Source organism: Pavona decussata, unplaced genomic scaffold (assembly GCF_977016875.1).
Source record: "Pavona decussata unplaced genomic scaffold, jaPavDecu1.1 SCAFFOLD_353, whole genome shotgun sequence".
Lineage (NCBI taxonomy): Eukaryota > Metazoa > Cnidaria > Anthozoa > Scleractinia > Agariciidae > Pavona > Pavona decussata.
This window is the reverse complement of record NW_028145734.1, coordinates 1,372,430-1,395,957: the sequence shown is the minus strand read 5'-3', so window position 1 is coordinate 1,395,957 and position 23,528 is coordinate 1,372,430. Positions and strand designations below refer to the sequence as shown.

The following is a 23,528-nucleotide window of genomic DNA, read 5'->3' as shown; positions in this document are numbered from 1 at the left end:
CTTTCCTTTCACTCTTGATAATATGTAGCCTGCGAACGCAGACGTATTTCCGGCTGTTGTTTCTCTCCGCCAAAAAATATTTTTTATTATTTTTCAGCGGAGAGAAGCCACAGCCGGAAATACATGTACAGTATGTTTGCGTTTGTAGGCTAGATATATGTTGTTTAAAGTGGTTTAATCATTTGAGTACAGTTACACTGTACTGTGTTATAAAATATTTAGTGAAAGCATTTTAGCATTTCCTTCTTGTTGCTGTGATTTCGCCAGCCTCCATCTGTCTCAAGAGACAACAGAATGATGGTTCTAACCATGCAACTTCAGTAACTGTATCCATGTAGTACTTTAAGGTGTTGCATTATTTCTCAAAACAAAATTTTGGCATTTTGTCTTGTTTCTCGTCTGTCCTGATTGCAACAGGCATTCAGCAGTGAAAGTGAAAACTGAGAATTTAAGTCCAGCTTCAAAACCAGTTCAGTCAGCGTTAAACAGTGCAGTGGAGGAAAAGCCCAAATCTATGAAGCCTGATATGGTAAAGAGTGGAAAACCAGTAAAGGTGGAGAAAAAAGGAGACAAGAAAATGGACGGAATGAAGAAGGAGAAGAAGGAAAAGAAGACAGAAGGAGCAAAGGCTGTGAAAAAACATCTTGATATTGATGATGACGATGAACCTTTGGTGAGGCTGAACTTTCAAATAGCTTTTTAAAGCAAATGATACACGGTTCAACATCGTTCAACTTTTGTTGATCAACAAATGTTGAACATTGCAGTGGAGCAACGTTCAACAACTTTTAACGTGTTGAACGGCATATTTCAACATTCAACATCACATGATACACTGTTCAACATTTGTTGAACAGCAGCTGCAAAATTTGTTGCTCAACAAATGTTGAATTGTGTATCATTGGCTTAAGAATAATTCATTTGTGAAGTAAATGCATTCATAGTTGTTGCTTACCTGTGGCAAGGTTCATGTAGGATTTTCAGTCGTGGTTTCTTCTTAATTTTTTAGTTTTATTTTTAAAAACTGGCTTTAAATACAGTAATTGTTGTTTCCTACTTTTTGGATCTATTCATTGTACTGTCTTTATGTCGCTTGCTTTCCTTGCATAATTTCTACATGTAGGTCCAAATTTATTTTCTTGGTTTTTGAGTTTTAGTGATCAGTCAAAGAAATTGAAAAAAAAACCAAACATCATAACAAACAATTTCCTGAGACATGCAAGTAACACAAAATGTACATTTACAAAAGCTTACATAACTTAACGTGCTAGTAAACAGGTATTTTCATTCAATGCCTTCTATGCAAATTGTTCTCTTAATATATTGTACATGCATATAATTTATTCTCTTTTTTCTTTCATGTTGCTTTGGATTGTTGATGGCAGGCATCAAGGTGTGTATGTGCTTTAATAATTATTTGAAGCTTTTTCTACGGAAAAATAATCTTACAAAGTCCATAATGCCAAAGCTGGCATAAAGTTATTCTGTTAAAGTTATTCAAATTGATGCATTTGCTTGATCCTTTCCAACAGAGTTTGGTTGCTTCTCATGGTGTTGAGAAAATAAGCGTGAAATAATATTATTGATTAAACAACAATTATAACAATTTTTTGTTGTTGTTATTAGAATGAGCAAAACTCCCAGTGACAAAAAGAAAGTAAAGCCAGTAGCAAGTGGATCATCAGGTCAAAAGTCAAAAGCTACAGCCTCTGTAAGTACTTTATTTTGCCATCAGGTTCATCCATCAGTCAGGCATTTTCGTCTGAAAAAGGTGCTAGATGCCAATTCGTCAGCACAAGTTTATCTAGCCAGTGTTCATTACTAAGGGTCTGACTACACAGCAAATTTTCTGCGCAGTTGTGAAACTGGGAATTTCTTGCAATTACATTATGAATTACTCACAGTGAGTCCATTTGAAATATGGTGGATGATTGACTCAAGATCAAACTTTGTCATGGAAATGACAATGATTTTGCTTGCCTTATGCTGACTTTTCTATCTGAAACAACATTTCACAACAATATTATAGTGACATTACGGTACATGTACTTACTTTATAATGGGTTATTCCAGAAAAAATCCACACCCCCCCCGACGGATGGGGCCGTTTTTTAACACCCCCCTCTCACCTGGATTTCCTGAAGCACAACACCCCCCCCCCCCCCGCCCTCCTGTCTGTATTTCCAAAACAAAAGACCCCCCCTCCCTCCTGGATTTCCAGAAAAAAAATATAAGGCTTCAATTTAATTTATTTTTAATAGAAAATACGCACAATCACATCTAGAAGATGTTCTTTTTTAATTTCTAAAGCTTCGGCTAATGTGAAAAACTCTATCGCGTGGAATTAAAAAAGAAAGGAGCAACAATGTGAAAAAGCGAACGAGTTCATCCTTTGTGCCCAATGGACAAGCAGAAAACGCAGTGGCTGCTTGTTCAACTGTGCTATGGACGATGGGACTTCAGAGAGGTTACCACTGTATACGTTCCAGGAACCCGTCCAAGAACTTCCTCCTTCTGTTGTTTTCGCAATAACTTACGTTTCCAAAAGTTTTTTCAAGGTACAGATGGCTGCAAGTTCCTCTCGAGTATTTTCGACGAAGAGGGAATGTTTGGACCAAAATTCTTTGGAATTATCTTCTTCAGCTAATAGCTCTGCATCCTTGCTTGCACAAGTAAAAAATTCTTCTACCTGACGCAGTGGAATCCACGCTAAGAATGCAATGGCGGACCAAACAACCGAGATTGTGAAATTACACAACGGTGGCGCGCTGGGTCTGGTACGAGCAGAAATGTGTCAGGCGTTTCAAACTCTTTGTTGCAACAATGTTGCGATGGCTCATTCTTTAGTATCTTGTTGTTGGCGTTTTCTGCTATAAAAGGACCTGCGAAGGAACTTAAATTATCATTTATTTTAGGTGAGAAATATATGAACAAAATATTTCTACTATTTTCAGGGTCTGAGAGTGCTGAAGTGTCACCGAACTAAACATTCGAAATTGCGTGAACTATCGGTCGAAATGACCCCTGCAGAAGACTTTCTTAAGTTCAATCCCCCCTCCCGCCTGGATTTCCAGAGTCTTTGACTCCCCCCTCCTTCGAGAATTTCCAGAATCCCATCCGTCGGGGAGGTGTGGATTTTTTCTGGAACAACCCAATTATAGTTTTTTTTTGTTTTTTTTTTTTTTTTCATGTCTACTTGCAATTATTGGCTGGGATTAAAGTTCCAGCCACGTTAGAAAAAACTGAACTGGAGTTTTAGCCCAGGTTGATTATCGACATTGGCTGACACTTTTTCTATGTGCATGATTACATGATTTGTTCATGAAGCAGGAAGAGATTTCAATGCTTCTAAATTGAGTGACATTTCAGATAATTACTTGGGGTTGCTAGTCCATGTAAGCCAGGGTGCCCACCACTCCAGATTAAAGGGGTTGCATTTAATCACTGCTCTTGGTGTACATGTATTCAATACCCAAAAAGTCATCTTGGATACTGTGACTTCCAGACTTCCAGAGCAGGTGTTGTTGGGCATCCTATTGTTTCAGAGGGTAACCTTGTATAAGTTGTATAACATTAGATAGAAAACTTTTGGCTGGAAGCCCAATCATAGTCTAGTAATTTGCAGTATACTCAGAAAATGTTAGTTTGACCTCAAGTAGTGCTTGTTTTAAAAAATGTTTTATTCACTTAAAAAAAATAGTTGTTAGATCTTAAGATAGTAAACATTTAGTGCAATGTTTGGCAGTAACTAGCATTGTCAATAAAACTTTATACATAGAGTTGCTTTCATTCACTAGCGTAAGAGGAAGAAAAGTGCAAGCAATGAAAGTGATAGTGATGGCGAAGATTATAAACCACTGGTGAGCTTTGTTTTCTTTTTCTGAGTTACTAAATTTGCAGCAAGTGATTCAAGTCTTTCTTAGTTTTTTATACATAACACTAAATAATCAACTTATTGCCCCCACAACCTATCCAGTTACGTTAATTTTTCTAATTTGACATCTGCACACACAGGTTGATCGGGGTGAGAGGTGCTGTCTCTTCATTGTAGAAAACATTTGAAGGGAGGCCCTCCCACTTGAAGTCTGTGGTCACAAATGTAAATGGCACCAACTGAGCACTGCATGTAGACCTTGTTTCAGCAGCCATGATTGAAAAGAAAGAAAAGAAAACCCATTAAGCAAAACTGAATTTAAAATCCATGCAGATGTAGAGGACACAAAGAATACCCCAGGGAAAAGCAAACTTGTGCGACAACTAAGAGTGATTACTACATCCATGAGGATGCGATAACTGCAGATTGTACATACTTCAATCTTATGTTAATAAATAGCCTCTTTTCTTGCGCTGAAAAAAAAATTAGTACATAAAATATAACAGAATGTGTGCAGTTAATGGACTTTTGTTTTCAGGCTAAGACTGCTAAGAAGGCCACCCCAAAACCAGCAAAGAAGGGGGACAAGGCAGGCTCAGCAAAGAAAAAGGTAAAGAAGGAAGGAAAAGAAGAGAAATCAGTAAAAGAGGTGAGAAACTGTTTACAGTGAGTTGAAATTCCACTGTCAATAGACATGTCTTATTGATTAGACCTCTTATCCTAGTGGAAGCAGTTTAATTTGTAGTTAATATTTCATATCTGTGTGTTTTTTTAAGAACGGGCACCAGGTACAATGAGTAGTATTATTTTTTTTATAGGAAAAAGGAAAGAAAAAGAAGGAAGAGGAGAAAGAAGTGTGGAAATGGTAAGTTTATGAGCTTTTCTTAAGTGCCAGTATCAAAATGAATATTCTCCTTACTGTTTTCCACATATTTCTTATGGTATACGTTGGGAGAAGATGTATGTAAAACCAAAACTAATGGTGACTTGGTTAATATAATTCTTTCCTGCATGTGTCGTTCATGTCATTTAAATTTATTTACTGAATGTTGTTCTGATTATTGGTTCATTGGCTTGTTTGTGTCTGTTGTGATCATTGGCTGGATTGATTTATAATACTTTGGTTTTGGTTTGACAATGTTCCACTGAGAGTTGCTCTAATGAGTAACTGCCGGCCTTATTCCACTAATTCACAAAAATTAATACACTGTACATAAGGAATACAGCCAACTCTCTCGTAAGTGACCACCCTTGGGGCACGACAAAGTGGTCTCTTACGGGAGGTGGTCGCTTAAGGGAAAGATCAACAAAATAAGCTTAATACTGGATTGATTAATTAATTACATAAAAATATTACCTTAGCAGCTAAAATAAGGCAAATAGAAACTAATTTATTTGATTTTTTTTACATCTATTCATTCTTCTGAAACTTTGTATAACATTTTGGAACAGATCACTGTAACAATTCTTGTTTATCTGCAGATCTAATTATAGCCATCTCCTCTGTCTGTAAACTGTAATATCTGTCAGCAGTCCGGTGTGGCGTTATTAAAAATTGAACTTTTGTCATTTCTGAGTAATGTTTTACTAACGGTCATACGTGATTATGTTGGGTGGTCGCTTACCGAAAACAGAAAACAAAAGAATATGTGTGATTTCTGGCCTAAACAGTGGTCGCGGTCCCTTAAGAAATCTGAGTGGTGGTCACTTACGAGAGAGCTCTTGAAACAGTATTTAACTGAGAAACAAAATGGTTGTTTACTAAGTGGTCGTTTACGGGAGGTGGTCACTTACGAGAAGCTAAGTGGTCGCTATGAGAAAGTTGACTGTACATATTTAAAGACCTGAACCTGTTAGTACCTAGAGCCACATATATCAGAGATATTGGAAGCCGGGAGTGTGGAGAACTTTCTTTTCAATACAACCTGGCCCTCATAGTTGAGGATTATTGGTTGGGGGGAGGAATTTCACAAGTCTTCAGTCTCTGCTTGAATTATAATGCTGCATGTCTTTGTAGTCAAACAAGTTTCATACAGCTGATGAAACTACAAATTTGCCTCCAAGAATTTCATCATCTGTTGTTTTATACTTTTTACTTCCATCCTTTAGGTGGGAGGAAGAGCAACTTCCTGAAGGTGTGAAATGGCTACACATGGAGCACATGGTAATAATTTGCCATTTATTTGCTTTTGAGTTGTTGTTTCTAATAGATAGCTGTTAAATCAGTCAATTCTTATTCATGATCATGACTGTCTGTTTCTAGGGGCCATATTTTCCACCTCTGTACGATCCTTTGCCTGATGATGTCAAATTTTATTATGATGGTGAGTTTCTGTTTTTTACAAACAAGAGAACCAAAAGTGTTTGAGTCATATATATTGTAATTTTTTTCTAATACCATAATAATAATTATTTTAGGTGTATACGGGGCCCCTCAGGATAACAGCCCCATAGCTGATTGGGCCACCCTGTCTAAATAAAGTTCACTCACTCACTTACACCCGTACCGCTCAAAAGTAAGTTACCACCCTCTCGCGAGACGCGATTCTCGTCTCGCGATACGAGATTCTCGTCTCGCGATACGAGATTCTCGTCTCGCGATACGAGACTCTCGTCTCGAGAGACGAGAAACTCGTCTCGCGAGAGGGTGAAAAAACTGTAAGTACATTTACTTAGGCTTGACTTTTCTCGCAAGAGTTTCGCGAGAATATCAAGTTGAGTGTCGGTGTTGTTGATACGGCAGGACGCCCTTGTCACGCAGCAAGCTGAATTATGGAGTTCGGTCGCAAGCTTATCGATCGTGAACCAGGTTGCAAACAAAATCGAGCTTGCTTTGTTAAGCGACTTGATCCAGGACTTAATGTGTTTCTATATACACTGTACTTTGTGATTTATTACAGAGCGATTCAACGATGTAAGCGAGCGACGGCTGCAAAGATAAGCGAACTGATCAATCTGTCATTGCGCATTTATTCGGAGGTGGCACGTTGGGTTATCGGAGCTAATAAATTTGCAGAACCTAATAAAGCGTCTTCGTGTAAGAAGAGATTGTAAATGCTGTGTATGTTATTATATCTTTTATTCTCTCAGGGATTTAGAAAAAAAAAAAGCAAACCCACAAACACATACACTTTATAGAGCTGGTGATGACCAGTTAGACTGTTGCGGCCTCTGTTGTACGTGCGCTAGAGATTATTTGCGTATTACATAGGCGTGAAACAAATATACGAAAACTTACATGTGATTTGCATTTAAAAAACCTATCTGTTACTTTTCAATAATGGGTTGTGGCTAAAATGTAAGGGTCAATCGAGCGACGACTTTGCGGGTTATTGCTAATCGTTAATAGGGATAAGTTTATGACATAAACATAAAAGGCAATCAACATAACAAATCTTCGGAAAAAAAGCTTCTTTCCCCGAGGGCAAATGTTGTAATAAATATCTCCAAAGCCGCTTTGTTTTAGAAAAAATGTTCCTCGGTTGGCTTCGCTAAATCATGCGACCTGTAGCAAACTACGCTATCGATAAACAACACACCTCTCCTTTAGCCAGCGAACGCAGACGTATTTCCGTAAGCGCGGCGCGGTAACCTTTGACATCTTGGCGTTGTCGATATGCAAATTCGGTGCACGATAAACTGAAATCAATTCTGAACTAGAACTACGCATTTTACGCTAGCTCTTCAACAACGTTTCTGTTTTCGATTTTCTTTATACACAACTTTGTTTTTTCTTGGCAGAAAAAGCCTTTGCAACCGCAAAGAAGTTCGATTCAATAGCGGTTTGCAAAGCACGATACATGTAGATGTATGCAAATTCGAACCGCAGTGAAATTGAAAAACATTGTAAGTGTCAGGGTTATTATTTCAAAAAACTGTTTAATAGATACAGGCACAGAACTTGACTTTAATGAGGCTGGGATTTTTTTATGTAGGAATTGTGTGTGCGGGAAAGTTTCAATTGCAAATTGATATGTCGGCGAGCTCGCTAAAACGAAACCTTCGAAGTGACGGAAGAAATAAATCATCTCTTACACTGTGCGCGAATCGAAACCTTTGAACTGAATGAAGACAAAATTGTTTCGAATCACATAAGCTCTGATAATGCGAACTTACTTGTCGACGGAATCAACCACCGTTGGCACAGGCCGTTTTAAAAACGGCATACAGTGTAAATAAAAGCAACACAAGACAAGTGCGCGAGAAATTCAGTCATTAGTTCTTCTCGCGAGAAACTCGGTAATATTCCAAAATTTCCGCTTCAGTGATTCTCGCGAGACGAGACTCTCGTATCGCGAGACGAGGCTCTCGTCTCTCGATACGAGATTCTCGTCTCGCGATACGAGATTCTCGTCTCGCGAGAAACGAGACGAGACTGGTAACTTACTTTTGAGCGGTACAATAAATTTTGATTGAGTGTTTTGTTTTGTTTTGTTTTTTTAGTGTATTTAAAATTATGATGACATCTTTACTTTTCTTTTATGTGTCCTACAGTAAGAAACATAGTCATGCAATATTAATATAATTATAATATCATTTGTTTGTAATTAATTTTTGTCTTTTTACAGGGCAACTTTTGAAGCTAAGCTTGGAAGCTGAAGAGGTAAGCACTTTTGCCAGTTTACACTGAAGGGTGGCAGGAAAAAAATCTTTGAGCAATGTTTTTGTTAAATTCCAGTTATGATGAAAAAGTGTTTATTTCTCCTGCTGTTGATTTTTGCCATATATATTTAGTACTGAAACACACATTACTTTGTTTTATTGAAAGAGCAATAAGAAGTGATTTTTTTTCATAAATATATACAATCATAAGAAGTGCACTGGTTTCACTTTAGAGAGCAAAAATTAATTAAAATTGATTGTACATTGTACCAAAACATTTTTACAGGTCTCCTCTTAACAAAGATAACCAAACCCAGTTGTAAGCAAACGTGGGGTTAGTGTGAACTTTGATAGCAGTTTATTTAATAAATTACATAATAATCACTGAAGGTTTTCCGAAAAAAAGTCATTCTAACTTTCAATTTTGACTAGACTTTAATGTCCTTCATCTTAAAATTGGAAGAACGTAATATTATATTTTGTAGTAGACAAGATGAAGAACTCTGTTAATTTTTAGTATCCTTGTCTGGCTGTTTAAACAACCAAGCTGTGGTGTTTGTATTTAGTTAAGTTTAGTTAAAGCACACCCCTTTAAAGGGGAAGTATCACGGGGTTTTTGATATCTTTTGTTAAAAATGATGAAATAGGACCTTCAATCAGCTGCCAAATAATTCTAGAATGACAAGAGAAAAGAAATCAACTCAATTCTTGAAACGAACAACTTGTGATCTGTTCTAGCACATTTTGGAAACAAAAATATGAGAACTTGAAAAACATTAGCCTAGCATTTTTCAAGTTTCAATCCATACCGGCCTACTCTGTCTCTGGCTAGAGGCACTAATCGACAGTTTTATTGCACTGGGGTGATAATTTATAACAAACTTGACAATAATATTATTTTGTTGTTTCTGCTGACAGACAAGCATTTTTGGGTTTTGAAATGATAGCAAATGTACGTGATATTTCCCCTTTAAGTGTCCACAGAACTTTAACCTTTTTCTAAGACTTCCATGATGGCAACTAAACCTCAAAAATTGTACCCTTAGGTGGCGTCATTCTATGCTAAGATGCTTGACCACGACTACACTAGTAAACCTGTTTTTAACAAGAACTTCTTTGAAGACTGGCGGAAAGAGATGACAAGTGAAGAACGAAAAGTTATCAAGGATTTAACAAAATGCAACTTTAAAGAAATGCATGCATACTACATGAAGGTAAACTGCATCCATTTAATTACAGAAGATCATAATTTTATTTAGCTCAAACTACCTGATAAAGCAGGTTTGGCAACAAAATGATGAAATGCCTTTTCCTAGTTATTGATGTAAACTTGTGACCTGGGCCCAGTTGTTCAAAGCCCAAAGCCCATTAAGCTAATGCTGGGTTAATGTGAACTTTGATTCAAGTTTAATTATTGTTCAATAAGTATTCTGCCATTTAATATTTTGCCCTCAGTTTCACATTTGACTTTTCTTTGCCAGCAGCTTAAAATTAGCTTTAAAAAGCATTTTTAAAGAGTTCACAGTCAAAAATTGGGCTTTGTTATCAATGTGTTGAATAATAAAATAATAATATTATCCTAACTCAATCTAGCAGAATATCCTCTGATTTTAGCTAACTCAGCTTACGGCCTTGTCGGCTAAGTATCAAGCAATATATATTCCACGCAATTTCACAGGATGATTGTTAAATATTGTTTTGATGTGCGTAGTCTTAAGTAGTCTTTTATTTATTTTTCTTGCAGAAAGCGGAGGAGAGAAAAAACTGGACAAAGGAACAGAAACTGGAGCTGAAAAAGGAAAATGAGAAAATTCTCGAAGAGTATGGCTACTGTCTTATGGATGGTCACAAGCAGAGAGTGGGTAACTTCAAGATTGAACCTCCTGGTTTGTTTCGAGGGCGTGGTGACCACCCCAAGATGGGAAAACTCAAAAAGAGGATTAGGCCTGAAGATATAATCATCAACATTGGCAAGTATGTGGGAATTGATGTGTACTTCAATGCTTTTCCATTTATAATAATCAGAGTTTTAACCCCATTTCACCTGCCTGAGTCTTATTGGGGTGGAGGAGAGGGGCCAAAATCTGAACGCCCTTCCCCTATACAACTGCAAGAGCATTAAAGCTTCGCAATGAAATAATAATCTGAGCATTCTTTAACTCCGTTTAACCTACCTGAGCCTTATTTGGGTGGAGGAGAGGGGCCGAAATCTGAACTCCCTTCCCCTATACAACTGCAAGAGCATTAAAGCTTCGCAATGAAATAATAATCTGAGCATTCTTTAACCCTGTTTAACCTACCTGAGCCTTATTTGGGTGGAGGAGAGGGGCCGAAATCTGAACTCCCTTCCCTTGTACAACTGCAAGAGCATTAAGCTTCCGCAGTGAAATAACAAACTGTGTGTTCTCTAACTCCGTTTAACCTACCTGAGTCTTATTGGAGTGGAGGAGAAGGGCAGAATGTTGAACTCCCTTCCCCTACAGAACTGCAAGAGCCTTAAAGCTCTCGCAGTGAAACCAAAGGAGTATAAAGTACCCCCAAAACTGTTTCCTTTGGGGTCCACAAAATGAGATGATGATGTCATATGACTTGAAATTATGTCATTCGTTGAACTGAACAGTGGCCATCTTGGATCTGATGGTTGTGGTAGTGATGATTATGAAACACACACACAAATACATGTAGTAACTTGCTGTCTGACTTAAAGCTTAACTAAATACATGGATAAATTTCTTTCTTGCAGCGGTGCCAAAGTTCCCGACCCCCCAGAGGGACACAAGTGGCAAAAGGTTATTCATGACAACAAGGTAGGGAACTGATGGTAATAACAACATTGGCACAATCTAGCCTCCTGGCAACAGAAACTTCTGTCTTGTCACCTTACTATCCATCTTACTGTCAGAGGAAAGAGTTTACAGAGCATCCTACATGTAGATAATTATGTAGTGCTAATAACTTTATGTTCGTGTTAGGTGTCATGGTTGGCTTGCTGGGTGGAAAATATTCAAGGTAGTTACAAGTATGTCATGTTGAATCCCACATCAAGGTTAAAGGTGAGATTTTAATGAAATCCGTTATCACAGATGTATTATGGAAAACTTGTGTGATGTAGTGGTAGCTGTTTGAACCTGTTCAATATTTCCAGGGAAGACCCAGTTATTCAGACTTAAAATTGAATCACTTACATGACTGTACTTCTCAATTTATTGAGAAAAACTGTGATATAAAATAATATGTTATAGAAATGAACAAGCTTTGGTACGAATTACTATACAAAGAAACATATCTGGAAGTGAACAATTTTGTATCCAAGTGGCAAAAATTGATTGTATCATTACCCACATGTAGAAATGTACATACACTCTGAGAGCTTATATGGAAGGTAAATGTGCCATAGTTCAGTTTTACAAGAGCTTTAGATGACCCACACAACCATACATGTAGCTTAACTCTGCAGCATGAAGCAACTATGAGTATTGCTACTCCCCTTTAGATGGCACCCATTTTGTATACAGGCTGGGTGGGAACATAGTGTCTTGGCTAGGGAAACAACTCGGTGGAAAAGTCTGCCACCGCACAACTGTAATTGTGTATATTGTGGTGATGGAGATTCATGCCTTGTAACAGCTTGCTGGTATTCTGTTGCTGTCATACTTTGATCAGTCCGGCTGCAACTTGTGACATCAGTTACAGTTCAGTACATTTGATATCATGCTTGCTATGTATATGAGGAATATGGGGATGCGCTCTCAAGTTACTGAAAGGTCATGAATTTAAACTCATTTGCAGGGTGAAAAGGACTGGCAGAAGTATGAAACAGCAAGGAAATTGAAGGTAGGGATTGCTTTGAAAGTATACTGACTTGTACTGTACTTCCTTCTTCAGCCAATAAAAACTGAATGACAAATGAAGGCTCACCACCCGTAAAAATTTGGGAATTTACATGTAACATTCTCTTAGTTTTCTGCAAACCTCAGAACACATGGAGTGAAAATTACTGTGTTTGACTTCCATTTTGTATTTAGTACAATGTAAAAGCATTGAAGTAAAATGAACAAGGGGGCTTCAAGCATGGACACATCTACAATAATATTGTATAAATAAAATAGATCGCTTTATTTAAAGTGTCAATGCATTTAGTGCAGAGAACTAATTGGGGACACTTTCCAGATTGAATTGGAATTTAGAAATGTTGGTTTTTGTGGACAAGGGAAAAACAGAGTTCCCGGAGAAAAACCTCTTGGAGCAAGGCACAGAACCAACAACAAACTCAACCCACATGTAACACTGAGTTGGGCAAGGGAATCTGGGCCACATTGATGGGAGGCAAGAACTCTTGCTGCTGCCACATCCCTCCTCTCCTAAATTATTGTCTATTGTTTGTATAGGACTGCGCTAAGAAAATCAGAGAAGACTATGAACAGGACTGGAAATCAAAGGAGATGAGACTGCGGCAGAGGTTAGTGAACAGCTTTAGCTATGTGGCAGTACCCAATGTACCTTTGTGATGTTCATGTGAACAACAGATTTGTATGCAACATTAGCCTGCAAGAAAGCTCTCCAATCTGGGGTCTCGAATATATTTGAGACCCCAGAGAGCGTGCTTGCAGGCTAGCACAGTATATGTTCACTAATCAATTTACTATTAACAGTATTAGGAATAATAGACCTTTTCAAAAAAATACCATATTACCCTGTGGTGTGCAGGGATAGCCATTTCGCATCACCAAGAGCATGAAAGGATTCAACAAAGAGAATGTGGGCAGGTTTAAGAGCACGGCATGTTCTGTAAAGGGAACACAGTTTGAAATCCTACAGTAAGGGGAAATGAGACCTGTATTACACACAAGTAAAAAATGGCATGTGACCCAAAAGATAGTAATATTGAGTAAGCTCTTCGCTGTTTTGACCTGTTTCCATTCAAACGCACATGCCAGCTACAAAAAGATCCTTTGTGTCAAGAATGAAGGAAATGTAAATTTTCTCAACTTCTTAATACGAGGCTTAACACACCTGTTGAATGTTGTGATATCTTTTGGAAAGGCCTATATCTACACAATAAATGTTGAACTTGAAAATCTTTTTAGCACTTTCACAATCCAGGAACCTCTCTATTAGACTTTCCCTTATTTCCAAAGGGATGCCACTATCATGCTAACACCTTAGTGCAATTTGGTGTACCTCAACTCTACGTTTGGTTACTCTTCAACTAAGTCATTTATTTTAATTCTCTCTCTTTCCACAGAGGTGTAGCCCTTTATTTTATTGACAAGGTAACAATTACGCTTTCTGGTATTTTATGTTTTGGTTAGAAAAGGGGGAGATATTTACTTGCAAGAGACCTAGGCTGGAGACTGATTAGATTTACTCTTATTGGGTCAATGATTTTCTTCCTGTGTAGTGAGGATGGCGAAATGTTAGAATTTTACGAGTGGAAAGTTGGCATGAAACTTGTAAAGAACTTGTAAAATGCTATTACTTGTGTGGAGTAGCCACTGCCTTGAATTTAGGGCCTATTTAAACCTGCAGATTAAACAGCATTTCTCCACAGTGATCATAACAAACAAAAGAGCAAGGCGAATGTAGTTGAGTTTGATTTCCTGTTCGTTACTGGAACTTTGTGCCTCAAGGCTCACATTAAGTGCCGGCAGCCAGCAAGGAAAAATATGGTTTTGAGCCGCCTACTTTTCGGTCAAAATGCTGAGTTGTGCCATAGGAAATAATATTATATGAAGAACAGTAGGCAGAATGAGTATGTTGATATTGGAGGTTGCCCTGAGACTTTGCACTGTAAATTGTGGTCTGTTTTGTTATGACGGTTGGTTGCATCTTCGGTCATGTTCTTTTGTAACATGGCCACGTTTGGTTAGATCCAACGGACATTAAATGGGTAACGCTTTGATCAAAGCTGATTGTGGTTTCGATTTTTCAGCTTGCTCTTCGAGCTGGACACGAAAAAGATGAGGAAACAGCTGACACTGTAGGCTGCTGCTCATTGAGAGTCGAGCACATCAGTAAGTGAATTAGAGAAAGTAGTTTTTTTTTATTCATACTAGAGCAGTTTTCAAATGAGGGTCGTAAAAACCAAAGCCAAAGTAATCACTGGGGGCAATTCTGGTCAATCACAACAGACGAAAAACCGCAATGAACCAATCAGAACTGGAAGCAAATAAATGTAACCCGCGCAGAGCGCGGGAAAACGCGTGCGAACAAGGTTTTGGTTTTGCTTCTCATTGGTTGAGAAAATGGCGCGAGTTTTTTGCTAACCAATCACAGGGCGTAGTAAGGAAAAACCAACCCAGCTGAAAACCGCTCTGACCAAAGTCGGAACCTTAAACCTATTTGTTGAATTAGACAATAACAAAGTGCCTGATTGAATGCTGGTTTTCCCTAGAACTACACACGGAATGGGAAGACAAGGAGAATGTGGTTGAGTTTGATTTCCTTGGTAAAGACTCTGTTCGCTACTGGAACTTTGTACCGGTCGAAAAGAAGGTAAGAGAAATATTCTTCATTTAGTTCAACACTTTGACTAAATTTGTACTACATTACTGGTAAGGCTTTCTCCACAAATTTCCACCGCAAGAATATTTCATTTTGTTAACAACTCTTTCATTTCATTTCATTTCATTTCATTTCATTAATAAGTTTGCTTTTGCAACACAGTCTAAAATTGTACATTGCTGGTAATGGCTTTCTCCACAACTTTCCACCGCGTAAATCTTTCATTTCATTAATAACTTTGCTTATTTTACCAGTAAAGGTGAAAAAAGATAGCGATCCCTATCTCGAATACTACTGATAGAACAGCGTAAAAACAGGCCTGGAGATGGACAGAATTCAAATTTTGATGGTTGTTGGGGAAAATACACTATAACGGTTTCCCCCACCTCCCCTTCCAAGATGGCCAAGTGAATACCCTTCTTGGTTCTTGTAATGACATCTGGTAGAGGTTTAACAAAATAAAGGAAGCAGGGATGGCACAGTGGTGAGAATCCTTGCCTCCCACCAATGTCGCCCGGGTTCGATTCGTCCAGGGTTCTCCCGAGAAAAACCAACACTTCGCAATTCCAATTCGACCTGGAATGCACGGACACCCTTGGTGTTCCGAGAGTAAACGAATAACATTCACATTTACTTCTACAAACACTAATTACGTAAATGATACATGATTTTGTTAGGTATTCAAGAATCTAGGCATATTTATGAAAGGAAAGCAGGAGGGAGATGATTTGTTTGACAGATTATCAGTGAGTACAATATTCATTAACCATTTAGTAATAACTACGATTGATTCCTTTGGAATAATAGGACAGAAAGTGATCATTAACAACCGTCAGATCGATGTGTCTTGCTCAGAGCTTTGGCAAAATCGCGCAAACGAAATTAATATGTGTTTTTCCTCAACAATGGCTTTATTTGAGTGAGCTATTTAAGTTAAAAAGCAATTAACTTGGGCTTCTTAGCATACAATTTTGAAATTATCTTTTTGGATCATGATGTGGTTAGTTTTTTGTAGAGCTGTCCAAGCATGAGATGACCGTTTGTGAATATGTGTCTCTTTAAACTGTGTCGTAACTTGACAAAAAATACTAATTTTTCAAGTGAAAAACGTAGCTAAACAAACATCGATACCAGGAACCCTGATGATATCCACCGGTGAAAAAAGCTAGAACCACCTTTATCAAATAAACGACATGGTTGTGGGTTTGGTTTTTTGAGCTAATCAAGTTTGATCCTTGGAGACCCAAGGGCTGATAGTTGGTCCAGGAGGAAGTCAAAACTGGTTCTTGTAAACTGACCAGTTTTGACCTCCTCCTGACCCTGGTATGTAGGCTTGCACCTTTCAAAAGGATCCACTTCACTGGATCCTGTTAACCCCCCTCCTCCATCGGTTCTTCGAGTATGATCAAGTTTCTGATTTCGGTTTGGATTTTTGCGTCAGCTGGGACAAAAATGTGAAAACTAAAGACCATGTGATGTACAGCAAAGTAGAAGTGCTTTCAATGAAGTGAACACTCGAAACAAGCTTCAAACAGCAGTTTGCACTACTCTCCTGAATAGGTACATCATTTGCATTGCGCTCGCCTAAAGGATCTATGCTGTATAACAATTAAATTACATTTTGCTTCCTTTAGACAACGTCCCTGAACAAATACTTGTCAGAGCTGATGGAGGGTCTGACCGCCAAGGTTTTCCGAACATACAACGCCTCTATGACGCTTCAAGATCAGCTGGAGAAACTCACAGAATCGGAGGAAAATGTCAATGCTAAAGTGTTGTCGTACAATCGAGCGAACCGCGCCGTGGCCATTCTTTGTAACCATCAGGTGCGCATCATAATCATGGCATAACAGTTTTTATCTCATGCAATAGAGAATACAGCCAATCGGAAAGCTAGAAACCCGTTGCATATTCTGCGGTATGCAACGGGTAGTATTCCATGAAAAAATCTCGGCGTTCCATGCGGCCTACAAATTTTTCCCGCCGAAAGATCGATTGAAGGGCCTGCGACAGGTAAAAATTTTCATTCAGAAAAAATTACCGTCAACAACTAAGAATACCCCAGTTTGACCTTAATTTTGAATTCCTGGAACCAAACGTCGAACAGGAAAGTTACTGATTCAATGAGTGGCATGGGATAAATTAGTTATGCAGTGCTTTCTCGTGGTATACCGTGAATATCGTGACTAGATTTTTCTTTGTATACATGTTGTAGGTTAAAATGAATCCCAGGTTAAAATGATTTCAACCTAGGTTGATTTGTATCTTCCTTTGTTTCAGATGTAAATTACCCAACCTTAACAAAGGAAAATACAAATCAACCTAGGTTGAAATTCATTTTAACCTGGATTCAATTTAACCTACAACATACACACTCGCCTGAAGGCTCGTGTGTATACTAAGAAAAATCAAGTCACTCGTGGGATATTTCACGGTATACCATGAGAAAGCATTGCATAACTAATATCTCTCTCTCCTAGTATCGGGGTCTAGGTAACGCGGATTTTATTACACCTCCTTCAGTAGCGTTTTTGTTATTTGGGTATCTGATTGTAGAGAAAATTGTTCAAATATCTTGGGTGCCCTGTTGTGACACTCCAAAGCAGGTCTACTGTGTCCTCATCAGCGAATCTATAAAATAAACCCTATAGAATTCGAACCTCTGCCCGTTTTCTTCAGGTTCGAAGAATTCGCCTTTCTAACGTTTAGTTTTCCAAAAGTGAAGCGTTCGTTCAAGCCCATTTCTCCTTAACCTACCTAGCAATGCGACAGGCTCCAAAACAACTCATTACCAGTTACAGTACTTCTCAATGTCTTAGCATAGACTCCATGTCTGTATTTATGATTGATTCCCCCATCAGTTTGCCTTCAATCTAAGTAAAGGTACCAGTCTAATCCCCTCCCCGCTCCCTGAATCGCGGGCCACTCTGGTTAGTTCAGTCAAGACTTTTCCTTTTTTCGCGATTGGTTGAGAGTGACTGCGTTGAATTTCCTTTATTACGGCTCGCTAGAAATCTGCTTACATCTATGCTTATTTTTTCTTTTTTTTAGCGTTCAGTTCCCAAGACTTTTGACAAATCGATGACTAATCTTCAAAACAAGGTTAGTAAAAAGTACTTGCCTAATTATACCTGCTCGTAAGTAGGTATCACTAAAATATAATTACCTCAGGTACCCAGGTTAAGCCATTAAAGGTTCCGTTCTTAACCTTGCCAAAGTTCCCTCTGTCTTCCTCTCCTGTTCACTGTAGCTTTTGTACAATGTATTTTTGTACGCAGTGTAACTATTGTTTATTGTATTTGTGGTTTTAGTTAATACCCGTACCTTTTCTAAAACATTTTTTAACGGCTGAATAAATGTAATTCTTATATCGTCCGTCCCTATAATTAGCTCATATCGTAAATACTGCCTCTTGTCGCTCAGTTTTTGTCATATCCTAAGCTAGGGGGATCCTAGACCTAAAAAGCCCCCAGCTTCAAATTCAGGCTTCCCCGTCACCAAACCTATTGTGTATATGTAGTGTGTAATATTTAGTTATGTGCGAGAAAACAAAGTTTTAAATATTTAAATTCCAAGTTGTCCCCTGTCATTATCTTTGATTTGTGTGCCGCCGGATCACAGAGCACACAAGATAAAAGACGCGCTTTAACACCGGCTGTTAAAGATCTCCAAATGTACATTTTCTTCAGTATTCGTTATTTTGTTAGATTTCAGAGAAGAAGAAAGCAATCAAGGAGGCAAAGAAAGAGGTCAAAGCGCTGAAGATTCAGGCTAAAGAAAACAAGGACGAAAAAACGAAAAAGTAGGTGATTTTAAAACGGGAAAATACAATGAGCTGTTGGTTGGGTGACTATCAGTTTATACATTTCTCCCTTCGTCTGTTCATGTAATCTCAATTTTAAATAGAAACTGAATCGATGTATAATGCAATTCCAAGGAGTTGCGCACAATTCAAAATGTTCTTTGGGTGAGTATTGGAGGCCAGCTTTGTTTACAGATTTTATTATGGTAGAGAGAGAGAAGGAAAGTCGTAATATCACATGTATATTCTTCTCACTGTCCTCCATATATTTCTTGTGCTACTAGTTGGGAGATTTTGTCTAAAATTCAAGGCATTTCATCTTTGGTGATTATTTCCTTTATTCTCCTGACTTAAATGTTTAATCAAGCAGCGGAGAAATTAGATGTTGATTAAAAATTAAAAACGTTCTCTGGTTAAAAAATTGAAAAAGTATAAGCTTTAGACAACCGCCCTGTTATCTTCAACGGATAATAATATGAAGATAATATGAAATAAGGACTAACAAATGCGAAAAATGTACAATACAGGTGTAAGTGGGAAAAACATTATTTGTTTAGAAGAATAAGGGAGTGGGCATGAGTTATTGTCAGCGTCAACAGTTTTCGCGGTATGCCACGACGCAAGGGTCTTAAGGTGGCAATAATTGGATTTGTCAATGATTGAGGCATAACCAGAGAACGTTTTTAATTTTTAATCATCATGAATGCTGGTTATGGCTCTTCAATTTTCTTATATTAGATTTTGGTCGCCACTGAGGCTTAAAGGGTTAAGCAGGTTAAACGAAATAAAAAAAAAAAGATGAAATGTCCATGTTTTTACGACCATAGCACAAAGAAAAAGATAAGGTGAACATTTGATATTTTCTAAATTTTATCATTTTTTGGGAATTGAAATTATTTGAATTCCTGGGAAATCTGCACGAGTCCTTGGAAAATTCTGGGAACTTCTTTTTGAGAATTATTTCAAACCCTGTTGTTCACTTTTTTATTAGACAATTGGAGAAGAAGAAAGCCCAGACGCAAAGACTAGAAGATCAACTGTTTAAACTGGAAGTCACGGCTACGGACAAGGAAGAAAACAAAGAGATTGCACTCGGCACGTCTAAGTTAAATTATTTGGATCCACGAATCACAGTAGCTTGGTAAGTGATTCCCTGTCTACGCATTTCACAATCTAAATGTCTGGGGATTTTTTGTTCTGTTACAAATTCCTATTTCGGAGATAATAATTCAGGAAAACAAAAACTTGAAGCTTTTTCTTTTATCTGTCATGTCTATCTCGGAGATGAGTCGTCCAATTTCTTGTTAAAATTCTCCGAGGCTGTTTTCTTTGGGCATGAAGGCAGCGCGAGCGAATAGACCATTTTCGAGTTGCTTTGAACATCATATGAAAGCGAGGCTAAGTGCAAAGTTTTTGTTATGAAAATTAGTTTTCACTCATATGCAAACAAACAAAATTTTCATATGAAAAGTTTTGCACTTAGCCTCACTTTCATAGTGAGGTTCACAGCAACTCGGAAATGCCCTATTACAGTGCTAGGCATGTACTGGACAAACGTAGCGGGAAATTCAAACCTTTTTGGAACTAATCGATATGGTAAGAGTAGATTCTGGAGGGTTTCTCTGCCCGTCTTGTAAACGTTCAGGTTGCCTGAGAAATTTTTGTTCCTTTCCTACATCTGACCCTTGGGTCTCGGGTTGCTGTGAACCTCATTATGAAAGCGAGGCTAAATGCTAACTTGGCTTTTCATTTGAAAATTAGTTTTGTTTGCATATGAGCGAAAACCAGGAGCCCATTACAACTAATTTTTATAATAAAAACTTTGCACATATCCTCGCTTTCATAATGAGACTCAAAGCACGTATTATTTTCATGGGAAGTAGGTCGTGTGATACCCAAGGTTAAAGACCAACTGCTTCTTCATCAACATTATTATTAAATAAACAATTTTTTTTGTTATTGTTTCCTAGGTGCAAGAAACACGAGGTGCCAGTGGAGAAGGTTTACAACAAAACGCAACGAGAGAAGTTTGCCTGGGCGATCGACATGGCCGAGAAAGACTTCGTTTTTTGATCACGATTGACGTGGGACTCAACTTAGCTTCGTTTTCATCCAATTTTAGATCACACTACGCTTGCATTTGCCAATTGTCCAATTTAATTTAATTCAATACATTTATTATTCTTACAATGGATTTAAGCAAAATTGATTTGAGGTTTTAGCCACCAAAGTGGATGGGAGAAAAACAAAATGGGAAACGTAAAAATGGCACCGAAACCTTTAAGCCGGGAACTTCGTGGGAATGTTCCATTTGTACATTTATTATTGTAATTATAAAGCATAAAATGGTCAATTATTTATTATGAGATGGGACGTTTGTTTTTACTGTAGGGAGGTGGTTGAAGCAGTGATTAACGTCATTTTAGTTAGTTTGCAAGACTTCGGTATTTTAGTATGCGTCGCCTTTGGCATCAAAATTCAACAGCTGAATTCTTTTTTCTCAACAAATTTTCATTTGTGATCATACGTTATCTGGTATGGTGCACCTCGAGAATCCCGCTCACTGAATGAACTTCGTCATGAAAGGTGTTAGTCTGAACTTTTGTTCAAATATTGTGGAACCTCTTTTTTATGAGCAAGTTAACGTTACTTTCCTCTGTGGACTATTTTGCCTCTTAATTAACTGGAAGCCTAGGGCATCACTTAAGTTTCGGCACTTGTCAAATCGTGTAAAAAGTGCCCGTCAGCAGTGGCCGAGTACTATCCGTGAAAATCTGCCTCGTCCCCAGGCATCCATCCTTAAGTTGCTTGTGGTGCGCAGTGTATTATGGGACTTTTTCCCACCAAAACTTGCGCCCTTTCTTCTCACTCTTTCAACGCCTGGGGTCGAGGCAGCGTGCGTGAAAGTACTGTAGACTGCCGCCATCTTGAACACCAGTTGCTCTCTATTTAAAGCAGAAACTTTATCTTGAACTACCCTTTCTCAAACGATTTTTGTCCCCTTGAGTGCTCTACACAGCACACATTAGTGACCCAACCCGGGTAAGGTGCTTAATTTATCAGACGGATAACCGACAAAGCCAGCTTAAATAAGAGCCTTAAAATTTTATTGGAAAACTCAAGGTTAAACTCTCGTTGTGAACGGATTAGTCAATATTCTAACTCTTACTATTGAATTGTTTAACAATTAATTTGTTGTACAGGGAAGTTTAAAACCAATACCAACCAAGTACGCAATCGCCAGCCTCGTTCTCATGGTTTTTCTCTCTTCCTGGAGACGAGTTTGCGTCTTCACGTGATGGTAGTGACTTGAATGGATATTTCGTGTTTCGCGCGTTTTAAAAATGACACGACTTGATCGGGAAAAATACTAGATCTAGCTAATGAGTGAATAGGCAGTCTGAACGCTTACAAATTCGCGAGTCCAGAGAAAATGTGGCTTTTAAGAGTAATTAGTATCTATTCCAGTCACGGCCATCGCTTGTGACGTGATAAATTTGCGCACCGTCAAATTAGTTTTAGAAGTCGAACATTTTTAGGCGAGTAGATACACATTTTCGAGCTTAGTGGAAGTTTTTTAATATTAAAATATTCAGTATCTCTTAGTCACTTTGAAGTAGTGCTGTGCATTGAAGAAGACCTGTGAAGGTTGCTCAATAAAATAGCGGAACCTCCTTATTCATGTAATTCCTCTTCACGTGTAATCTTTATTTTGAATACAACCTCTCAGAAACGGACAGAAAACAAATATCCCTCGAATTTACTCCTCCCTGGGTAAGAAATTCATGTTAAGGTACCATATAGTCACCCACCTAACCCCAACCCTAACCCTCCATATAGTCACCCTTAACTTACCATCTCCCTGGCTTGGACCCTTTGAAACAAGCAAACAAACAAACTACCTTGCGTGAAGGTAGACCGGCATTCGACTCGAACTTTTCCTTGCACACGCCTTTACTTTTTTGTTAAAAAAGCGGGGTAATTCACTGGGTCCACAGACGCCGTCGCGTCCACGAAGACGCTAGACTCGCCGCAAGTCGACTTCTCAAAGAGCTGAACGCTTCGCGAGAAATGGTCTCCATTAAAACGGACTAAAGAGATAACGAAAACGCAAACTTTTAGTTCCCCTTTTTATGTTCTGTGGATAACCATACACATCAGTAAAAAACGAATGTTGGTTATAGACAGAGTTTTAAAATTACGTAATTTGGCCACGCTCGAAACAGCTTTAGAATCTCTTTTACACGGTGGCCAAATTACCTCAGTCAGGAGCCCATTTACTCCTGCCTTGGTTGATAAAACCAAATACATTTGCGTATTCGTTTCAGCTCCCCCGCCGATGTAGCACCACAGTTTCTTTAGAACCCAATCCCCTTATCACATCGAAAACGTAGTTTTCCTTTTATTGGGAAATGGTTTCCAGAATGAAATGTTTCAAAAAGCTAACCGCATAGACAGCGAAAGCGCAATCTTTTGAAAATGACCGAAAATGCGGTAGTCCAGGCTTACATAATCTCGTCCCCTGAGCCTTCGTTTCCCTGTTCGACATTAAGCGTTTTTAACATGTTTAAGGACAGTGCCTACTAATAAAGAAGTATTTTTGTGTGGTTTATGACTATGCGGGGAAAGCAGATCTCAGCAAGGACGATTGAAATCCAAAAAGAAAATGGGGGCAACCACGCATTTCTTAGAGGTAGTTAGGCAGCAGTTATTCTAAAAAACAGTAAAATACAAAGCAATGTATGG

The 23,528-nt window shown here is 38.3% G+C and overlaps 1 protein-coding gene across 1 annotated transcript; it reads left to right on the top strand.

Moving 5' to 3' along the window:
- The first annotated feature begins 1,211 nt into the window (after positions 1–1,211).
- LOC146453117 (DNA topoisomerase I, mitochondrial-like) lies at positions 1,212–22,469 on the top strand. The gene is made up of 23 exons (XM_085097026.1): positions 1,212–1,393; positions 1,627–1,711; positions 3,798–3,860; positions 4,413–4,523; positions 4,693–4,739; positions 5,984–6,038; positions 6,138–6,198; positions 8,443–8,477; positions 9,523–9,690; positions 10,221–10,450; positions 11,220–11,283; positions 11,449–11,529; positions 12,266–12,310; positions 12,865–12,935; positions 13,722–13,749; positions 14,409–14,490; positions 14,871–14,971; positions 15,658–15,726; positions 16,615–16,806; positions 18,032–18,082; positions 18,688–18,782; positions 19,774–19,923; positions 20,753–22,469. Exons 2-23 carry the CDS (start codon positions 1,628–1,630, stop codon positions 20,853–20,855), a joined length of 1,986 nt encoding a protein of 661 aa, XP_084953152.1. The 5' UTR covers positions 1,212–1,393; position 1,627; the 3' UTR covers positions 20,856–22,469.
- The last annotated feature ends 1,059 nt before the right edge of the window (positions 22,470–23,528 follow it).